This window comes from Chaetodon trifascialis, chromosome 8 (genome assembly GCF_039877785.1).
Source record: "Chaetodon trifascialis isolate fChaTrf1 chromosome 8, fChaTrf1.hap1, whole genome shotgun sequence".
NCBI lineage: Eukaryota > Metazoa > Chordata > Actinopteri > Chaetodontiformes > Chaetodontidae > Chaetodon > Chaetodon trifascialis.
The window spans coordinates 6,840,850-6,863,833 of NC_092063.1; the positions used below are offsets into that span (position 1 = coordinate 6,840,850).

Genomic DNA, 22,984 nt, shown 5'->3' on the forward strand with positions numbered 1-22,984 from the left:
CTGACATTTTGGAAAACACGTTTATTTGCTTATTATTTCTCGAGGCAGAATCAGGCTCATGCTCCCCCATTTTCCAGTCTTTACGCTAAGCTAAGCTAAGCTAAGCTAAGCTAAGATAAAACAGCTGCAGTGGCTTCATACTTGTGGACAGACATGAGAGTGGTGTCCATCATCTGATCTACTCTCAGCAAGAGGAGTTCTCAAAATGTTGAGTCTCATTTATTCAATAACGAACCCAAATCAGGTGTTTAGCAGCCACACACGCCTCTCAAAGAAAGTGACCACAGGCGTTTATGTGTCACACACGTATTTATTCACATCCTTGTTCCTGGTGGAAAATATTTTATGACAACATCTAACAACATATACAGTAACTACACACTGACTTTACATATGCGTGAGAAAACAAACGGCGGGATATGAATATGGTGTTTACGGCAGTGGTCTTCTGTTAATATAAAAAGAAGTTCTTATCAAAAAAATCGATATTCTTACCATGCATTTAAAACACATTACAGCACCAACAAAGACAAATGGCTCTATAAACAATATCGACATAATACATTCTGATTCAACGTTTAAAGAAAGGAAGAAATGGAAATTCATCGAAGACGCACTCTGCTCTAACGAATGATGGATTCACTTCTCGTCATGTCGCTTTGTGAACATGTTAAACTGGTTTTCAACTCAGATGTTATATTTAAGACTATTTTTTTATCATTCTTACTGAGATGAAAGTGGTGAAAGTCATTTTTATTCTATAACCTACTGTTCCGTATAAGGCAGTAGCTAGTTCCTGTTATAATACACAAAGTTCGGTAAAAACACACGTTGCCTCTTTTTTCTTCTTTAAAACACATTAGGGTTTGAATCCAGTGTGGTTGTGCAACATCTTAAAGTTTCTTGACACATTCTCATCTGCCTGTACAATTCATCCAATCCAAGGCACATGGGAAAGTCATTCAAGAGTGTCATCACTGTGTTCAGAGGTTACTTTAACAAGAGGACAGCGTACACATTGATCTGCCAAAAACCGACAAAGACAAACATCTTCCAAGACACAGTTATGGCAGCCAGAACAGTTTGTGTACAGCCTGTTTTTCAACTTCATCCCCTTCATGTGCTGCTGGCCATGGCTTCGTTTGTGCCAAAGTTTGGTTTGGTCCTCTTCAGTGGATGCTCATGTAGCTTCCGTCCAGGTGAAATCTGTAGCAAGACAAGAACATGTCAGATCTACTGTAGGTCAGCTGTTTGAGAAGACATGACTGAACCTTGTGAAGAACTGAGGAATGGAAATGGAAATGCAAAAAGTCCACAGCACTTTCTGAATGCATTCAGCATGAGTTTGGCTTCATGGACTAAATGGAAACGTCCTACTTTTTAGCCTCACTAGCAGTGAGATATCAATCAATCAGTATCACTGAAACATCTTAACCATTCGAAGGATTCCCGTTAAATTTGATCATTTGACTCCTTTAGCACCACAATGAGGTCAACATGGTCTCTTTTTGGTGAAATATCTTGACAACTATTGAATGGATTACCTCAAAATTTGTAAATTCACATTCCTCTCAGGATGAGTTGTTATAATTTTAGGTTTATTTGTCCTATACTTTGGTTTTCCTGCAAAACTAATGACATTCCCATCAGCCCTCAGTTGTACTTTGTGTTTAGTGCTGCTAACTAGCTAAAGCTAGCTTGCTAACATGCTAAGCTAAGATAGTGACCACGGTAAGCAGTATACCTTCTAAACAGCAGCATGTTAACAACTTGCACCGTGAGCATGTTAGCATTAACATTTAGCTCTGTCCTGCCTAATTACTGTATATCCTGACAGAGCTGCCAGCCTGGCTGCAGGCTTTTACTGCTGTTACTTTCTTATCATAAAGACTTTTCAGGTACAGCCTTGATGTATGTTTCGTGCATGATTCTGAAGAAACAAAAGTGACGTTAAACCACAATTAAAATGTGGATGATTAGATTAAACAAGCTATAGTGGACTAACACATGAATGAGGATGGGATGATTGGCACCACAACACAAAGAAGCCCACTGTGGCTGGTCTCACCCTTAAGTGCTAGACTGGTTGTCTGATGGTTCATCTGTACTAGTGGCCTCAGAGCCAACCACCTCAACTGACTCAGATTTTTTAGGCATAGTGTCAGACACTTTGTTTTCTGGAGAAGATCTGCACACATGAGCGTGAATCATAAGTCAAGACAGAAAACAGGAGAGGCAGACAGACGGTCCTCATGGTTACATTTTTGTTTTTTTCATGAGCTAAATAGTTGCAGGTCACACAAACAGAATACAAGATAAAATCTTACAAATGCAGAGAAATACAAAGTGAAGTTACATCCAGAGGCTGAGCAGCAAACAAACCAAAGGTCTTAAACTGACATTTATTAGCAGAAACAGGAGAAGCACTGACATCTGTACCTGCCACTGAGCATCAGCATGGCTGGGACATTAACAGGCCTAATTATTGTATCCTCAAGCAAGTATCCAGAATTTGATTTAAAACTCTGCTAATACACTGAAACAGCAAACCTGAATATTCTGTGACTGACTCTCCTCTTCGTCACAGCTCAGTGTGGGCATTTTGTAACGGAGATTAGTAAGCTGTGGCGCTCACCTGTTGTGTGTGGGACTGCGGTTGTACGGAGAAGCAGGAGCTCCAGGGTGCAGGTACTGAGGTGTGTCGAGCGATTCGTACTCTGTCAGGCCGACTGCCAGCTGGTTGCGCCAGTTTCCTGTGCTTTCCACTGAGGACACTGCAAACAAGGCACAAGAAAAAACACTCAGCTAATGCTGGAGTATAACTCGGTAGTAATTGCTGTTGTTGGAAACATCCTTAAGTCCACCTGAACATTACTACTGCAAAACAAACAGCCTTTACATGATATGGCAGTATGTCATTACAGTACAGTTACCGCCACTTCACATGAAAACGTCCCAATCCTACAAACCTGCCCAGCTTTGATTCTTGGACCAATATCTTAAAATTGAACAGACTTGTGTACAAAATGAGGAAGGCAATACATAATTTCCAGCTACTTGGTTTAAGAAGAAGTATCATAACTTGGGGAAACATGTTAAAAATCATCTTTAATGTGCAGAAAAGACTTTTTTTTTAATGTTAAAATTGTGCTTGTTGCACAATAAAATTGATCTGAACAAATACACTATGAAAACAAATTAAATCAGGGCTTATTTCTAAAGTATTTCACTTAATAAATGTTCTGAAACTTGGATCAGATTTTTCTTGGTTTTACTACACTTACAGCACAACATTGCCCTGAGGCAACACTAAAATTCCTTGGTGCGGGAATAAGAGCGACAATTTTCATCACTAATATATTTTCAGAGAGCCCCAAACCTCCAAAAAATAGGATGAAATATGTTTTCATGATAAAGCAAACTGTGAGCAGTAGAGGCTTAAAGGTTTTAAACACAGCCAAGTATTTATCTTTCAGGCAAGAGAGAAGCTTTGCTCTGTGACTCAGTCACTGTGTGAATGTAATAGTGATACATTAGAGGCCAAACTGAGGCTAATTTTCTCCCAGACTTCTACTCTTGGCAGCCTGGAAAAGCTTTGAACTGTCCACTGAAACCCACATAGCTAAAACAGTCATGGGTGGGTTAGCAGCTCTATAAGGCACGATGGGGGAATTCAGAGTGAAGCATAGTTAGATATTGAAGTAAAAAAGCATCGCTTGCAGGATGATATCTATTAAGTAATAAACAACCTACAGCAGGTATACTGCATATTCTGTGTATACATTATATATCTATAAAGTAAAGGAGGACAAAAACAGATTTGAGGAAATGATACTCTCTTGTGGGATTTTCCTTCCTATGGCAATAAATGTGACTTTTTCGGACTCAAGCACACCATCTCACCTGATGAAAAGGAGGTGGTTCTGCTGGAGTGACTGAAAGCCGCTGGCATGGTCTGGTAGCCAAGGCTGAGCTGAGAGCCGCTGTCAAAGTCATATCCAGTCAGCATCCCCCTCCCTCCCTCCCTGTGGCCCCTGCTTCGGTGGTACCAGCCTTTCAGATGCTCCGCCACCAGGGCCTTCTGCATGTTCTTGGCCAGCAGCTCGTTTCTGGGTCCCTCTCGGGTCCGCGGAGGCCTCACTGTTGCGTATGGATTCTGGGAAAGAGCGTCTGCCCGGTCGCTGCTGTAATGCCTGAATCTGTCGTGTCCATGGTACCCATTTATTTGGTAGGACGGGTTGACGTTGTAGTGGCCTTCTACTTCATTCTCATACACGTAGGCACCGTTAGCGTAAGGCTCCATGTCCGGGCAGGGGTAGCCGGAGACGTAGTAGGCACTGGGTGCATAGTGTGCTGAGGTCTCGCATGAGTAACTACAACCAGAATGGTGCTGCACCAAGTTGGGCATACTCCCGGTATTTCCATACACTTCCACCTTCCTGTGGAGACGATGCATGGTTGAGGAGCGGGAGTCCAGCGTGCTGTAGTGGGAGTTGGCCGCCCCGCAGTAGTCCAGGCTGGACTGGCTGGTGTAGGACGAGCAATCCTCTAACACCTCTGTGCTGTTACTGCGGTGGGCTGGAGACAAGATAAAGACGGGCTTCTCTGAGTCTGTGTCTTTTCTCAGCCGGGGCTGTGACTCCAGACTTCCGCTGCGATGCCTGAAGCAATGAGGAGACCCCTCAGACCTGGAGAGCGGACACAACTTTTAAACTCCTAAAAAAATCAGTTACAGGATATCTCTGGATTTATTGGTTAAAATAAAAGTTAGGGATCTGTACGAAAGTTTTGGTTAAAGGTTAGGGAGTTGGGGAGGAGCAGGGATTTGGTTACTGTTGAGGAGAAAGAAAGATATTGGGTTGACAATGCAGGAGATCACACCTGAGCTGGCTGCTGCTGTAGGCATTGCGGGTCATAACCGGGGTGGGAGGCATGCTGCGTGGATCTCTAGGAGGTCTGGGAAGGGTTTTATAGGGACTACTGTGGGTGGAGGAGACCTCTCTTGGATTCTGGTAGTAGTGGGAAGCCTCCTGGCCTTCAAAAGCTAATCTAAAAGGGTGTGGAATTAGGAGAGGATCAAATAAAAAGGAAAAATAGGGATGAGATGCGAGGAAAGGAATGAGGCTGCAAACATGACTCGGCAGATATTACGGGCTCTGCCAAAAAATATCATTGCATCATTCCAAGACCAGTTCAGCTTTTCTATAAATCAAAAGTTGTGAAACAAGTTACACATCACGAGAAATTATGGTAACAATAAGTGTCCGGGCAGGAAATGTTCCCCACCTGCTGTGGTTCTTGTTATGGTGATTCTCCCTCGGAGATCCCTGCCTGTCCGCATCATACTCTGTTCCCAGCGATCGCATCGGGCTGAGCTGAGGGGAACCCTGCACAGACCGCGACCGCGGCCTCTGACTGACACCGTCTGAATCATCTGAATACAAAGGCAGCTCACAGTAACAATACTGACTCTTGCTCTTTCAGAAAGACTCACAGTAATGGCTATAATGGCAGGTCAATTTTAAAGCACCTGAATGTGTTGTATAACTCACCATCGTCCAGTGGGAGACTGGACAGAGAGCTACAGTCTGAACGGACGAGTTCATCTGAAGAGAGAGAAAACAGCTCCATGTTTACTGCGACTACAGCTAAGAGACCACAGAGGAACACAGATCAACCTGCGTCATACCTGCAATGATCACTGAGGCCCGCTGTGTGGGCTTCTTTCCCTTCTTGATTCGATACTGGTTCATCTCATCCTCTATCTGCTGCAGTTTGTGCATGGCATCCAAACAGTTTCTCCTCCTCTTCTTCTTCACTGTCTTGCACAGTTCTGGCTCATTTGCAAGCTTCTTAGCCGCCTCCACAATCTTTTGCTGCAGGGCAAATCTGCTCTCCAGGTTTCTCAGGAAGGGATCCTGCACAAAAAGCAAGCAGCATGTCCCCGGAGATAACAGTCAGTGAGTCAAGACTTCTGCCTCACGCAGTTTAATCAGATAGTAACTATTATTGACACCTGTTTCTTCTTACTCATTTAAAATTTGTTAAGGAATAAATTTAATTACGCCTTTACATCATCTTGACGCTATTGATGATATTTTCTTAATAAGCTGCAGATGCAGTACTGTCATGTCCTGCAAATTAGTAGCTGAGAGCATTTCCTGTAAACAACACGGAGTCAGCTAGCAAGTATTTGTGGCGCCAGAACGATGTATGTGGGATCAACTCAAAATAAACCACAGTGCCCATGTTCATTGTAATAAAGGAACACATCACCCACTGAAACAGTGTGGCTTTGGCTACACAGACAATATGTGCTCGAATTGTTGGCTGTGTGCAAATAGAATAAAGCCAAAATGTATCCCTTAAACTTTAGTGTACATGATACAGTGACAGTGTAAAAAGATAAGGCGTGAAATGCTGCTGTATTTGATTAAAGTGGACCAGCTGAATACAGACCTCATTGTAGGGGAAAAGGTCATCTAACTTGAAAGCGGTGCCAACCCGCCGTCTGACTTGTGGCGGTCTTTCACCTGAAGAGAGGGGATACTCCTTTGGCAGCTTGCCAGTGAGCTCCTGAAAGCACAAAACAGCGAAGTCCCTGAACAGTTAGATGAACTGAAAGCAACAGCAGAAGCCATCAATCTACTCGCCGCACAGGAACACGGTTTAATAATGCAGCTGACCGAACGTGGCTCTTTGGAAAAGACTCGTATGTGCCTTGCAAAACGTAGCACACGTGTAGAAGAAGTGTAGTGCAAAATGATTTCTCACCGCCTCTCTCAGGCAAATCTTCTTCAGTTCTTTTGTTTTCTTGGCCAAAATATCTTGGATCTCCTGCTCTTTTTTTCTCAGCTCGGAGAGCTTCTCTTTCTTCTGTTCTTCACTCATTTCAGAGTCTGCAGAACCTGTGAATACAATATTCAGATTATTTTTGCCAATATAGTGCACAGTATCCTTGCATCAAACAACTATATCCACTCGTCAATATATTACATTTACTTTTAAAGTCACAAACAGCTCAGTGTTTATCCTTCAGAGCACAAATATGATCTGAAATAATGATTTTTGTTATAAAAACATGGACTTCATAACTCGCTTCATGAACTAAAAGAATCAGAACCAACCTGTGGACACCAGGCTCCCATTGCTGGCTGTTATTAAGTTATTCTTCAGGCCCGCATCCCCCAATCTGTTTATTTTTGCTCCTCCGTGATCAGTGAGATCCATGGCAATTTCCTCCAAACTTCTTGCTGTTCCTAATTTAGCCTAAAACAAAAAGCAAAGATTAGCAGACGGATTACTCTGTATTAAAAGTAATGCAGTGACCGGCGACTCACACTTACTTTGCTTTGTTTTCTGTCCAAGTAGAACTGGTGCTGGCTGATAGCCATGACCCAAATGGTTTTGATCAAAGAATGGCTGGCATACCACGTGTGGATGAGTAGGCCCGTCTGCCCAAAGGTGCGCTTGGTTACTGCTCTCCTGTTGGAAAAAACACAATGGAGAGGAAATCAGAGGTTGAGATGGAGGTTTAATCACAATACAAATAAAAGGTACAGTGATCTCTTCACGTGAATGCTGAAGAGAGAGACTTGGCGGCTTAACAACAAAAAAAAAAAATGGAAAAACAACAACAAATGCAAGTACAAACAGCCAGTTTAAGAAGAACAAAGAAGAATCATTTCTGCTGCTCACCTGTGTGGATCATTAACTTCTACTGCAAATTTCTTCTCCCGAAAGTACAAGTTTTCCAGCTGTTTCCACTGGTAAAGCTGGGGGTGAAATAACAATTAGAGAAATGCATGTTATGCTCTGTAACTCTACCTGAAGTGTAGAATTCTGCCTTCAGTCCTGATGAAGATTCATGTATCTATGCTACAATAATCATGAGCCCCATCACATAAACTATTTGGAAAAAAAATGAGTAGTGCAGGTGTTTAGCAAAGCCCATTTCAACCACAGTCATTTAAAAAAGCCAGACTGTAACATGAACTGTCATTACAGTCTGGGCCACCTGGCATGCCAAGTCTGCAATAATGCAGGTGTTAGACAGCAAAGTACGCCACAAAAGCACATTACACAAAGACTCATCTCTGTATACAACTCTTTCCATGGCTCATCGCGTCTATCCCCATATCATCCAGGTGCTCACCGACAACAGCCAGATATGAACAATCTATTTGGGTCAGTGACTCACTGTGTGTCTGGACCAGAGCTGAATGAGAAACAGTCTCACATCGATATTACTGGAACCTTTGGGTAGTATTTTGTATCACAATGCTGCTACGCGGTTAACATTAATTACAAGTACAAAGAGGCAAACATCAGTTTTACGATTAAAAAATAAAATTCTAAAGGTCGACTGATGGTTTTAAATCAACACGCAAATCAGTAAATGCTATTAAAAGAATAAAAGCTCTTTCTACTTGCAGTCTTACTTCCAAAGGCGACCACACAAAGAAGTGTAGGATGCAGTCTTTCCAGCGTGAGAGATGTTCATAAGTCCCGTTTCTTAGTTATTAAATCCTCCCTGGCTTTGCTGTCAATACACACGCATACTTTGTTCCTTCTCCTGTCAGCTCCTGACTTGTCTCCTCAGGTATTCTCAGAACATGAATGATAACGCCCAAATCCGGCCCCTATCCCTTTGACATCACACGCTCACTCCCCTCTCTGAAACACACCGCTGCCTGCACACAGCCGGCCGCTTGCACAATTCTGGAAAGATGGATTCTTTGTCGAGCAATTACCAGACTTGGATGGCGGGGCAGTGCATAAAGTCATGTGAATTGTTCTGAACTTTCCACCTGCTCTATAGCAGAACTGCATTGCACCCAACTACAGACACTAGAGACAGACTGCACAACATAGCTGACACATCACTCACATGGGTGTTTCTCCTATCAACTCATAAGCTAAAACAACGCCACTGGAACAAGAAAAGCAGGTTCAGACTGTACAGTATGTGTTCTCAAGGACCTCTATATAAACTCACGAGCCTTATTAAGGCAAACTGCCAGAGCCCTCTAGACTGAGATGTGGCTCCATTTTTTTCAAGTCTGGCCTCGCCTGCTGCAGCTGAGGCCCAGCCTTTGTTGGAGGGAAATAGATGATGCATGAATTAGAAGTGGTGAATCACCGCGTTATGTGCAACAGCAGCAGTCCTTACACATGCCCTGTGCGATCATGTCCACAGTCAGATCAGTGAAGCAGAGAAATAGCAGGAGGCATTTTAGAGAGAGATCAGCAGGAAATATTTACCTTTCGAGGCTTCAGTTTATCCTGCAGGTCATACTGGCCAATGCCCTTATAGCTGATTCCAAGCCACCACGGGATCCCTTGTTTATCCTGCAAGGCAAGAACAGAGCTTGATGGTTGACTCTATCTCAGGTCCAAATTCAGATTTCCCATTAATCACAGCAGAAAACCCACCTTAACTTCATAATAATGCACGCCATACGTGGGCAGCGATTCCACCAACGTCAAATACCTAGAACAAAAACAATCTTTATTAAAACCACCAGCTGCTTTTTTAACATGTGCATGTGGTTTACCTTGGGAATGTGAAACGAAAGAACTGGGAATGTGATTTCTGTCCAGTGAATCGGGGTGATTCACTGGACTGCGAGAGGAGCTATTGATTTCTATCAGATGATGAGAAAAGGAGTGCCAGAGAGAGAGAGGAGGCCTAACAGAGGTGAGAGGATGATTAATGAACTTAAAGCTTTATAAAATTCATTGTCTAATTGCTGAGAACCAGCTGCTTTTCTCAATACTTACTGCACAATGGCCTGTCCTCGGGAGACACCTTTCAGGTGTTTATAATATTCAATTACTCGATCCTCACTGCAAGTCAGATAAAGAAGACACCTTTTTACTCTTTAAACACAGGCTATTTACATTATCACATTATCAAGACATTCAATGGTACATTATACAGTATGTGTATGTAGCCCCATAAATGACAACAGTTGAGAAAATAAATTAAACTTATTTTACTTTTTATCTCATTTATCTGCTCATTTTTATTTTTCAACTCCTTCATTTTCTCATTTTTGCTCTGTGTGTAACATCAGCATGTGTGGCTAGTTAGCTTCACTGAAAACACTGGTCGCTAAACATACTGAACGTCAGCCTTTTCAGCTAGCTACGTAGGCTAGCTGAAGCTAACTTTCTGCAGCCACTGCATGTAATGTCAATCACCCATATATTGAACTGCATCTTGCTTTAGTACCACTGTATAAACTCCTGGAATAGTAGCATTTTAGCCACCAAGCTAATGCTAACAAGTTTGGCTAGCTAAACGTGCTTTAACTTTCACCATTCTTCTACTTTCGTAACATCATCTTCACATTCAAGTGCATGTCTGAAACAACAGTGGAACCAAGTCCTTTACACCTTTTGACACTTGACTGAGTCATCCTTGACATTTGGTGGATGTGTGTGATTTACTTAATCTTTTGTCATGTTAAACAATGAAAAACTCAGTAGCATTAGCTGGCTAACACACACCCTGGCCCGAGGCTACGTGATACATGGACACACCTTCTCTCAATATGTAAGCATGATGGAAAATTGTTCCTTGGGAAAGACATGAGTGTAGATTTCAAATAAGTCTTTCCTGTGAGCATACCAGTATGCAAGTGATGGGTGTTCCTTGAGCACTTTGGTGGGAAGAGTTGGTAGTTTCTTCAAGTCAGCTCTAGTGTTTTCATCACTGAGACAGAAAAGAAAAATAGTTGTGATGACAGTTGCAGAATCTCAAGACTTAATGTGCATTTATTTATTACTGAGCTCATGTCTTCAAGTGTTTCAGCTCTGAATGGAAGTGTAAATCATCACATCTTGAGCTTGGCCAGAGGCGACGGTAGAACAACCGCCAAATCCATAATCGAGATTTTAGGAATACTGAGGTGCCTCCAACATCCCCACCCACCACGAGATACCGAAAAGTAAAATAAAGTAAAATAAAAATTAAGATTTACCAGTAGTGGAATGTAACTTAGTGCATTTACTCATGTGCTGTCTTGGACGACTTTAAGGTAACTGTACTTGAGTTGAGTATTTTAGCATTCTGCAACTTTATACTTGTGCTGCACTACATTTCAAAGATTTTTTTTCTCACTTTAAGATACAGATATTAAATAAAAAAACACTTGAACATCTGTACACATTCATGAATTAGTACTATTAATGCAAATCTAGATGCTGTTTTATCCACAGCAGCACATTTTTATTGGCCCACAAGTAAGTCGCTTTAAATATACTGAGTTAAAACATGTGGAGTCAGAATATAAAAGTAGATGTAGGTTTTCAGCTGCCATAAAAAAAGAATTTACTCAAATGAAAAGATGTCTGTGTTCTTAAGCCATCTTCATCAGCTGGCCAAGGCCAGGTGGCCACCTGCATCTCGGTCTGCAGTCTTCCAACTGAACACTACATGCTTTATATCAAAATGCAGTTCTGTTAAACACAGATAACAGATGCGCTCTGCAATGCAAAGGTGTCTCTGCACTGCAATACTTGTCTTCTCTCAGCACTATGAGATTCATTAGCTGCCTGGTGCGAGCTTCTCAGCAGCCTGTGGTAAGCCTCTCATAACACTGCCATTGATTTTTGTTGTCTGCACTCCGGAGAAACAAGTGACCTATTGAACGTCTTCGCTAAAAGCTCACTATTAACTTGTCCTGCTGTTAAACACTTCTTACACAGCTGATAATATGCGCTTACCTTGTGTAGTCTCCCTTCGCTTCCTAGTCATAGAGAACACATCTTATCAGATTACATGCTTTAAAAGGATTTCATAAGCAGCAATTAATGTATGTATACAGGACTATTAAAAGCACTAACCTGCAAAGCATTTGCAGCTAATTTGAAGACGTTCTCACTTTCCACTTCTATAATCTCCTGGGAGACATAGTGGATCAACAGGGAAAAAAAATAAATGGGATGCAGAAAATGTGGTCCATATGGAGAAAAATCTCTAGATCCAAACATAGAATGTGCCCTACAATAACCTCTACTTATTCTCAAAATGAACCCTTGTGTTTTGTCTACTTTCTCAGACTCTCTACTTTACATTCCAGCCAGCACAGTGAGAAAACTGTGCCCTGCAGCCACTGTCTGCTCAGCTGAGGTGCTACAAGGGTCCAGAGACAGTGAATCATCAGGGAGCCGCTGAGAGAAAAAACACAACTCACAGAATCATTTTTCATTGCTTCAAACCTCCAGAAAAACAAGAGGAAAACACTCACATTGTAGACGGCAGACTTGGCATTCAGGAAGAATAACTCCACCGTTATGATGTCTTTAAGCTGTGTAATGTTTTCTACATAAAACCTATGAAGGATAAAAGCAGATGCATGCACAACAATTTAAAGGTTAAACTGAGATAACTTGTTACTGTGTTATTGATGCAAATTGGAAATCCTACACTTTTCTCTGCCTAGTGTATGCTTAAGATGATGGGTAAAGTCTGAAATCCACCAAAAAGACACCAGTTGAAGACACTGATAGACATTCAAGACAATCAGGACGAGCTTTATCATAGAACTGCAGTCATTTTGTTGATGGTTAATAGCTATACTCCACAAACTAGTGCTCCCTGCTGGAGGGCTTGTGAACTGCATGAGAAAATGAATTATTACCTGACCAGGAAGTTGAGGGCAATGGGCCCAGACTTCTTCGAAAAGTCGTGGTCAAGAACTCTGCGATCCATCTGCAACCACTTACGCTGACCACTGCGAAACAGACTTAAGCATCAGAAAGCTGTGTTTTGAACACGCACACACACAGTTTCCATCAGTTTTGGGGACCTTACATAGACAAAAATTAATTTCCTGGAGATGTACCCTAACCTTAACCCAAACCTGAACCTCACCTTTCACCCTAAAATGTAATGATTTACATTATGATGACTTGCACTTTGTCCCCATAAACAAGGCAAGTCCCCACAATGTGTAAACAGATTTATGTCCCCACAATGTGAGTAATACACATCCACACTCACACACAAACACATACACATATGTATGGACATCTGTAAATACTCAGACCACAGAAGAAAAATAAACTTGACAATTTACATACTTGTCATCAAAAAATGCGAGTCCAAAGAATTCCTTTTCTTTGAGGTTGAAGTGGGAGGAAACCAAGTCGAGGAGTTCGTACGACAGCAGCTTCGGCTGTGGAAGAAGATTTCAAATTAGCTGGAAACCTACTGTGATGTATGAGGTAGACATCCTTTGTAGAATAATCCAAACAATTCCCTTGATAAACGTGTCATGGGTACTTGAGGAAATTATTTATCCTGTTGCTTCCTTCCCTCCTGAAAGAAGCAGACTGTGTTGTGTTCAAGAGCACTTCAGCAGCATGGATAGTCAGGGACTCAACCCAGGTCATGCTGCTGAAGGCTGGTCTTACTGATCACTACGGTAACCTGCTGCCCAATCATATATCTTGGGGGAACGTGATGGAGAAGACACACCTCCCCTCCAATGCTTTTAACCTGCAATAGCAGATTTTTTGGGGCCATTTGGAGTGAGAAGAAACAAGTTTGGCACAATTTGATATAATCTTTTATACTGCAAAACAGATGCTTATTTACATGTCCAGCGGATGCAGAGGCATGTTAGCGTTTATTTTGTAGTTCACTATTCAATCTCCCTTTAACTCTGGTTGGTCACCACCAACTCCTGAGGGAATAATCTGCTTCTTCAGCTGCCAAATGCTCCACTATGTTCACCATCTCGTTGGTGCAGGGAAGGTTGTGCAAAATTGATTTCTAGAGCTTCCAAAAAAAGAATAAAGCTATAAGAATGGCAGGAGTGACCCAAAACAGCAAAGCTGCAGCCAGAAAACCAAAACAATGAGCTGAAAGACACTTATTCCCTTAGCCCCTTTTCACATTACATTCGATCCATTGTTATTCTAAACATATTGATTATAGCCGCTTTAAGTCAGGAGCGTTCATACCTGAACCAGCAGCTCTAGCTTCCTGTCATCCAGCAGCTGCACTTGGCACAGTCTGCCCTCAGTCATCTGCAAGGGAAAGAAAAGAGGAAGCTCAAGGCTCGTGACACAGATTGCAAGCTATTCATCATCACAAGGCACAATGACCTCGAGGAGTGTTGTGTATCAGTAATGCTTTTACAACTGCACTAGTACAGCACACATAAGGCCTGAAAGGTCTTGCAACACTGACATATCTAGAAATTGCAAAATAAAGAGAGGTGAAACAAGCCTGCTTTTAAACAGTTACCATATCTACTATAAGTAGCTAAACTGAGCAAAGGCCTTGATGGTAAATACAGAAAAAAAAGAAACACTGACGTCCTTAACGACAATAAAACCATTGTCTCAAGGATTTGTTGCCATAGCAACCGAAGGAGGGATTTGAAGCTCATTTTAAACCTTTCACATTAAACTTTTATTCTTTCAGTCTCTCAGCCGCTCCGGCTTTTGTGTAAAGAAATATCCATCGGTGGAATGTAACTAAGTACATTTACTCAAGGACTGTACTTCAGTACAATTTCAATGTACTTATACTTTTTTATTTTATACTATTTTACTTCTACTCCACTACATTTCAGCAGGGAATATGGTGCTTTTTGCTCCACTGCATTTATTAGACAGCTCTAGTTAGTTGCTTTGCAGATTTTACACACATAAATGATCAGAATATAAAATATGAGCTACAGATCAAACAATGTACGTTCACCAGCTACAACATTCAAATGCAGTTCATACATGAATGGCATTGTAATAGCAATCAAACAATATATCATTCAAAAGAGGCAATTTTCTGCATTATGAGCACATTTAGTTTGATTCTTTAAATACAAAAAAAATTCAATAAAATATATGAAAACTGGACTTTTTGCTTATGTAAACAACCTTAATACTTCTTCCAGCGCTACCAATATCTTCATCATTCCAATCTTTCCACCTTGTTCACTAGAACATTTATGCATCGAGATCCAACCAGCATGCAGCTCGCAGTAAACCACTGCCTCATATCAGATTCTGTCTAAACACTGCATCCATTAAATCCAGGTCCCTGCGTCTCGTACCCACACGATAAGAAGGAAATGATGCTTGCAAGATCACTGACCAAAATGCCCTTCGAACAGCGCTGCTCATCACGGAATCAGGTTGACCTACTGAGAGACACTGAAAGCAGTGTAAGCTCAATAAATCAAATAGCCGGTAAAAATGACAGATTGGGGTTGACCAGTTTCACAACAAAAACTGCTCACAAACTCAAAGAAAAAAAAACATCAGATAGATTCAACTGCCGCCTCATCTGACAGAATGAGGCTGATCACAACTTCTAACAGTTGGACTGAACAGAGCTGCTGCTGTACCTGGTAAACCTCTCCAGGGAGAGTGCAGGTGTGGATGCATCCCTGACCAGACCTCATCCTTTAACACGAGTCTCCTCTTGGATCCAGCCCATGAAAGTGTTAGCTCTGACTGAACAGACGGTCAGGATTAACCGGCAGCTTGTTTCCATACAGGTTAGCGACTGAGCAGCTGGGCCTTAGCAGTGTGCAGTGACGGCTTACACAGTGCCGCCAGTTTGAGACAGCTGACTGAATGAGGGCAGGCTGGGTCAGACCGCTGGCCACACTTTAGGGTTTACAGCCTCTTAATATGAACAATTGGGGTCAGACAACAAACACAAATAGTCAATAAAAGTTGGTTAAGCATGTCTGTATTGTCTGCTAATATGGTTGGATTTCCTGAGGCATTTTAGACGCTTAGTGTGCAGCTCTGTGGCAGAATGGGTTTGAATCTGGATATCAGGTTTCTCTTACTTCCTTTTCCTGTACATTTTAACTGAGTGATGCTATTTGATAAGCGAGGCAGGAGAGATTCCCACTAAAGTGATTGAAACAGCCCAAATAGGTTTTACTTTGCACGCTACTTCTCATTTATCTGTTCTCGCATTGCACTAATAAATGATTCAAAAAAATGGATGGCCCTGCTTCCTGAAGGGGCGGGGGACACCCGGTCACTCCCTTAAATTACACCATCTGTATTGTTTTAACGAGCACTTTGCCAATTACAACCACTGAATAATGTCTCTTTCCCATCACCACAGCCATAAATTTTCTTTCATAATCTAAATTAAAAGTGCACATTCAATAAATCCAATTAATTTGGAGATTGGCTGCTCGTGACAGTCAGCAGGAGTATTATTACATTGATTTGAGCTTGATTTAGTTATGACTGCATCATGGTGGGGTCACTCAATTTGTCTCTGTAATAAGCATGACTCCTGCCACTAGGCGGCGTAGGGATTGTTAGTTTTCTGTGTGAAGAAGAAGTTCATGGAGGAAAATGGCCTCTTAAACAAGCATCCTCCACTGAAGAATTTTCATAAGCAGTTATTAGCTCTGCAGACGAGAGTCAAATTCAGCTGGGATGACTTGTACTCATGCAATATAGATGAAGTGAGTGGGAAGAGGAGCCATGATTTTTAGGAATCTACTGTACACCATTAATCATCTCAGAGCTATAATCACTACAAGAACTGCTATTTATATCTGAAAGAGCAACCCAGCAGGCCGATTAACCCTGCAGTTCCTCTGCTTTTACATTCTGATTTTACATTGAACAAGTGAACACAGACCAGTGCCAGGGTCCAGGCCTTTGAATCTGTCTGAAAAAGCAGACTATCTAATAAGCACTGCAGGGGACAGATAATTAGCCAATCAGTGCCATGGGCGGGGCTAACGCCATTGTCCCAAGCTGCGTTTCATTAGTCGTTGCCATCCTAAATGTCATTCCAATTGTCTGGAGCTAAAACTGATTTCTGCTAGTATTTACTGGCTGTTGCACTGTTCAGCTTGTGTGATGTATTTTCTAACCTAGCAGCCAGCTGTCACTCAAAGCGACCCTGCCATTATTTTGCATAATTTTAATTTTTCAGCCCTCCTTGGTTTACATTCACATAAGACAAAACAAAAAAGCTGCCAATCATCACACTGGAGAAGCTATAACCAGCAAATAATTTGAATTTTTGCTTGAAAATTGACTTAAACAATAAATTCATTATCAAAAGAGTTGCAGACTGACTAATCGACTATTTGTTGCAGCTCCACTCAAAACTGCTGATAATTTAAATCGTCATTCGTCATCTCCAGATGTACTTGTATTCATCACAGCGCAGCAGACAGCGCTGCTTAGTCAACCAAACACAATCTATTCAACCGCAATAAAAAGCCAGCCTTGGACCCTGTGGGGTTAAGACAAGCATTGAACCATCATGTAAAAAAGAGACGGAGGGGAGAGATGAAAGAACTGTCAGTCTTTGTGTGCGTCTCTCTGGAGACTGGACAGGCGCTGGTTGAGTACTGCGCCGCGGGGTGCAGGTTTGGTCTCGAGCCTGAGGTTGGCATATAGACAGCTTGTTATAGCGTGCTACAGTGAAATATCCCAGTGGACACTTGGAGATGGTGCAGATGTGGCCTCCACAACGAAACAAAGAATAACTATGCTGATTCCAGTGAGACCAGCAGATGCAGGGCAGATGTTGTAAACCACAAAGCATGAAAAATGAACACTGTTAATTTTCATTCTATCATTTTAACAGTGAAAAATAACACAACAAGCTTCAAAGTTGCACAACAAGATGGTGTAACAGAAGGATTTCTCTGCCTCCAGGGTAAGCTAGCTGTCAGCGCTTAATACGTCACACTGGTTAAATGTCATGTCCAGACTGCAGCCCGTCTTATCTCAGTTTCCCGTTTTCATGCATTATTGATGAAGGCTGGTATCACATGCAAGTCAGTGTCTGCTCTCTGTGCTTACATGTTCTATTGAAGACACCCACTGAAATTGGGCAAAGCTGGACATTACAGTTTGCACATTCCCACGCTGTTCGTCCACATGTGTGAGAGCAAATTAATCAGACAAAATGATTAACTTAATAACTCTCTAGTGACTGGATTTGCACCATAAAGGCAAGAGGTAGAATCATCCTGTACATTCAAGTGGCTGCAAACAGACTCTCTAACAGGATGTAACATCCAATGCGCTGGTGATAAAGAGAAACACGCTAAGTTCTGTGTTTTCAGTACATGACCTGTTACAGTTCCTCTGTCATGACAATGTAGACTGAGCAAATACTCTTCAGCTGTAGCTGATGTAACTGACCTGTGACACCTGAATCTGACACAGAAACCTGCACAATTAATGTTGATTTCACTCTACGGATTCAAATGTGTTGTTTTCATCAGGAAATAAGTCATATTTCAATTTGTTTTTGGTCTTATATGGCAAGAACGTCTTAGCTCTCTTAAATGAATTAGTCATTAGCGGGCCTATATGTGTTGGCAGATTAAAAATAATGAATTAAACACCAAAGGCAAAACCAGTCTGAGTCCACAGCAAGAAGGCCTGTGGGCTGAGGGATACAACACAGGATTATCTCAAACCTTATCTGATATCTCATCATGACTCATGCTGTCAGCGGTCAAAAGCTATCTGTCTAGCATCATTTCCCAAAGAGAACCACTCTGGCTGCCTGTGATATCCGGGAAATGCACGAACACAATGAGGCGCAGGATATTAAGGAAAAATTAGAACCTGGAAGAAATATTAATTTTGTTTTTATATCACAGCACCTCTGTGATACAACAAGGACGGGCTGCATCACAGAGGGGTGATTCATGTGAATGATGTCATCATGCAGTGCAAGTTCCCACTTCCACCCTGAAAAGGGTCTACGGAGGCAGCAGGACAATGTGATGTATGTTCTCATGGCTGTCTTACAAGCAGCAGCATGGACCACGATGTTTTATTAGCAGCCACAGCGACAGAAGTGGTCAAATCTGCTTCTATCAGTCTCTGTGGGATTGTAATGCTAGCACCGTAGTCGTGAAAGTATTCAAGCGAGCCTCAGTGATATTTTCATATTAGTTACAATGAAAGTTTCCATGTGTTTCCTCCAGTGTTTGCATTTCCTCATATGCTGTGAGGCTAAAATATGACTTGAAATGCAAAACTGTAATAGCAATTGTGACACTACTTTGAGCTAAATGCTAACACCAGAATGCTAACATGCTCACTGTGACGATGCTATCATACTCTTATAATGTTCACCATGTTCACCACCTTAGTTTAGCATGTTAGCAACATTTGCTAGTTAGCAGCAAACACACATTAGAGGTAAAGCTGATGAGAATGTCACATGTTCAGTCACACATTTTGATTGGAAGATGGTGTAAAACTGAGGCCAAAGTTTGTACAATTCATCCTGAAAGGATCGTGAATGTCTTGACAAAAAAAAAAAAAATCTATCCAATAGTTTCATTTCAGTCTTTGACCAAAGTGCATTTAAGTTTTAATGAAAACAGTTAAATAAAAGATAAAATATCAAACACAAGCTAAGCATCCATTTGCACCTAACAATTTAAAAGTGCTGACTACAATACTGGTACCACTGCTGCTGTTAGTGCCTTACCAGTTGTGAGCTATGACTGTTTAGCTTGTTCGGACATTGGCCCTGGAGGAGAGGCGTTACATTATGTTCAATTTATATTTTGGCTGATGGATTTGTCCAAAGCGACTTACATTAAGTGCACTCAACCTCTACAGGTACAAGAGCTAGGTGTCCTCAAAGGACGCCATGACAGTTATTAGAAGCTAAGATGTTTTGCGCATCTGTGTGCAAAGCTTACACTTCGGTCTACGGATGCTGCTGAAAAGCTCATGAAGTTTCCATTATGAGTTCAGTGGGTTCATCGCCTGGGGAACATGAACGAGGTCACTGAATAAATTTGATGTGATATATCTGATTTGAATAAGTTTGATATCATCATCATGTTGCGAGGATACAGGCCAGAGAGTCAGTGACATGATTGGGAATCACAACTGTCCATTCCTGGATCCAAAATACAGTACATTTGTTTTTTGGATGAGTCCATGAAGACAGATCGATCCTGAGGTAAATCTGAAGAACTCTCCACCGTCATTGATCAGAGTTCTTAGAGATGAAGACACTCTGGTTACAGATGATTGAAAAGCCTCAGCTTGTCTAAATGCAGCAGCAAATTCAGTGCAGATTTGAAATAACTTCAAAGCAAACAACAGGACTTAAGACTGCTTCCAAACACACAGACGAGTCTGCCAGCAGTGAGCTCTTACAATTATTGAGAGCTTTGCCACCAGTTGCCCTCATTGGCCGGGTTTCACAGCTGTCCCCACTGGCATTCCTGATAACAAAAACTGCAGAGTTTCATTACAGAAAACTGCAGTGACTTTCTGCAGAGCTCAGGGACGAGGCACTGAGGCACGAACGTGAATGGGTGGAGAAAATGGAACATGACCAAATAATACGATCTGGACCGAGATCCAGAGTGCCTGCAGCCCAATGAAAATCATCATAACGGAGCCAAATTGACAGATATGTAATCAGCTTCTCTGGACTGCTTTTACCTGAACTGAAAGCATGTGTCAAAGATCAGCTGAAACTGGATTCATTAATCTATGAGATTTGATTTCTTTTAGGACAGAAGCATGTGAGGAAGACTAAGCTCTAACCCCTGGTCTTCACCTGCAATCCTTTCACCTCAGTGATGCTGCTCAGCTTTCACCTCATTATATATATCAGATTTATTCCCTCTGTGGTAAGTGTATGAATACAAGATTACATGCCTGTCCAAAAATAGATCCCTCTCCCTCTCTGTCTTTAACACATTTCTCAGAAAGTCTCAGGAGGCTTTGATTCCTAAATGGAAGGCTGCCAACTGAGTGCTGATACATTTCTCAGCAGCCTCAAACAGACGAGTGAGGATGTCCATGAAAACATATATTCAAACGTGTGTGCTGAGTTTTGACTGAGCCTGTTTTGAAGGAGTTAACAGACCTTGGGGACCCTTCGCCCTTTAAAAGAGTCAGAAACGCCCCCATGAAGTCCACTGGTGTGATAAATGACACAGGACATCCTCTCCAACAAAGTTTCATGCTGGACACTTGTGTCACACAGACGCAACCGTCACAGCAACAATTCCTGTTTACACTCTTTAAATACACTCAGTTGGAAGATAACATCAGCAGGTCACTGTCGACCATTGCAGGGCTCATCCTTGTTTTCAACAGTGGAGGGAACCAAACAGAGATCCAGAACCTGCCAGAACAACACATTCAGAAGAAGAAATAAGTGTAACAAGGAGGATACCTCGGCCTACCTGCACCAAACCGAAAACTGAATGCAACATCTGTAAAAAACTCAAAATGCTTAGCCAGGGTCAGCATTTGTCACCATAGTCACAAACTGCATACACCTCAAAATAGACAATGCTAATTATGCACACACACACAAAAAAAAACATAAGAATGTCCTATAATAAAGTGATGCTTTGGACAGGCATGATTCACAGTGCTGCAAAGGGTAAAATGATGATTCATCCAGGATTCTTAATATTCACCAAGTCACACTACCTAAATCAATGTATTACACAGCCTGCCTCTTCATATTAGATTCAATCAGTCCGGGCATATAGCTCATAAACTACTTTTTCAACTCAAACACACACATAATAACACCACCTCATATCCTCTAATCAGCAGCATTGTCCACAGTCTCCTACAATGAGACTAGCCCATCTCAGGGCCAGTTTCCTCTGTGCAGGGAGAACAATGAATGTGCTACCTCTGAGCCACTGTACTGTACATGGGTGGATTCCACCTGAGCCCCCATGACTGCACAGATGTGTCAAATACAAGCACACTCCTGCCTGATTTACTGGAGAGCCACGCCAGCCGCTGCGGTGAGCCAAACCCATGCCGGTGTCATTCCCATTGATGCTCTCTCTCTCTCCCCGGATCACACGCGTCCACGACTAGGTCTACTTTTGTCTCCTCACCGCTCTCTGAGGCGGCTCGGATCCGCTCCATCCCATCATACACCGCCTTACCTTTGCGCTCCTTATATCCCGCTCAGCTGGTGATAAAGGTGAAGCCGCTCCCGCATGTCGATCGGCCCCGTTCAGCTTTCTCCCCGGCCGGTTTTGCCAGGGAGAGGAGCCGCCGTGAAGCCGCTGTCCGTGTTCATCCTCGGGTACTACGGCAGCGCACACACTCGCCTCGTATTGAGCCACACTCACCACGCCTTCACCCGCCGGCTATTATGTGAGCATCCCCTCCCTCCCTGCCTCCCTCCCTCCCTGCCTGCCTCTCATCCAGCAGCTGCCGGCCGGCCTGGTTCACACTGAATCCCCATAATAATGAAGTGTGATAGCCTGGAGGCTGTGTGTGCCGCATCCCTTCAAACTGCCTCAGAGATTATGTTGAATTTTACATAATAGCATGTATGCATATTATTTTGCGTAACCATTTTCATTTGTTTTATGAGCATTTGTTCAAGCGAGCTCATCACATTAAGAGGGTTTCTTTCTGTTATCTCCAAAATTCTTCCAGGAGTCATTTAGGGCCACATTATGTTTAATGTACTCTATATTTAATTTCTGGCCTTATTGTATCGTGTGACACAAGTTAATTGTTTATTTGGAAGTCAATTAGTTGTTGCCAGGATGACAACTACTCTACTACACCCAGCACAGTAAAAACCAAACATATGATGTGTGAAGAAAATGTGATGATGAAGTAAAACTAAACAAAACTATAACTCAGGTAACAGCTAAGACAAAGGGAAATAAGGCAATTCTTTGCAAAAAAAAAAAAAAAAAAAAAAGGTGTTTTTTAAATGTAGCGCAGTTATGTTTTTCCTGAGAAACAAGGTGTGTAAAACCTAAATGCAAAATCTCTTTGTCTCAGTACTTCTTCACTTGTACCAATAGGTATCCTGTAAGTACTTCCTCGGTACCTTGCATGTACAAAATATTATATTGTAACTGTAATCTACACACATCTCACATGCAGATCCACACAGTAGAGAAAGTTCAGTGTTTTTTGTTTGTTTATGTTGTAAATCTGCTTTTAGAAAGTGCTGCAGACTATATGACTGTATGTA

The 22,984-nt window shown here is 42.0% G+C and overlaps 1 protein-coding gene across 4 annotated transcripts; it reads right to left on the bottom strand.

The window, feature by feature from the left end:
* Window positions 1-290: 290 nt before the first annotated feature.
* Window positions 291-22,240, bottom strand: frmd4bb (FERM domain containing 4Bb). 4 transcript variants are annotated; one of them, XM_070968537.1, is made up of 24 exons: window positions 21,930-22,240; window positions 13,978-14,043; window positions 13,093-13,187; window positions 12,651-12,743; window positions 12,258-12,342; window positions 11,854-11,910; window positions 11,734-11,756; window positions 10,637-10,720; window positions 9,784-9,849; window positions 9,436-9,493; window positions 9,265-9,351; window positions 7,699-7,775; window positions 7,347-7,485; window positions 7,128-7,269; window positions 6,775-6,908; window positions 6,460-6,576; window positions 5,690-5,918; window positions 5,553-5,606; window positions 5,287-5,434; window positions 4,882-5,049; window positions 3,904-4,688; window positions 2,636-2,774; window positions 2,069-2,188; window positions 291-1,206 (listed from the first exon to the last, which is right to left on the bottom strand). In XM_070968537.1, the coding sequence occupies exons 2-23, from the start codon at window positions 14,041-14,043 to the stop codon at window positions 2,071-2,073; spliced, it is 2,964 nt and encodes a 987-aa protein (XP_070824638.1). In that variant the 5' UTR covers window positions 21,930-22,240; the 3' UTR covers window positions 291-1,206; window positions 2,069-2,070. The 4 variants fall into 4 exon arrangements, with proteins under 4 accessions (XP_070824638.1, XP_070824637.1, XP_070824640.1 ...); XM_070968536.1 differs by lacking the exon at window positions 21,930-22,240 and adding an exon at window positions 15,369-15,452; XM_070968539.1 differs by lacking the exon at window positions 4,882-5,049.
* Between the last annotated feature and the right edge of the window lie 744 nt (window positions 22,241-22,984).

Excerpts from the sequence above, each read along its gene's own strand:
- frmd4bb (XM_070968536.1), bottom strand. The coding sequence starts at position 15,425 with ATGAGGTCTGGTCAGGGATGCATCCACACCTGCACTCTCCCTGGAGAG. Across the intron at positions 12,744-13,092 it reads CTCGCATTTTTTGATGACAA|TGGTCAGCGTAAGTGGTTGC; the intron begins GTATGTAAATTG and ends TCTGTTTCGCAG. Across the intron at positions 2,189-2,635 it reads CGCAGTCCCACACACAACAG|ATCTTCTCCAGAAAACAAAG; the intron begins GTGAGCGCCACA and ends TCATGTGTGCAG.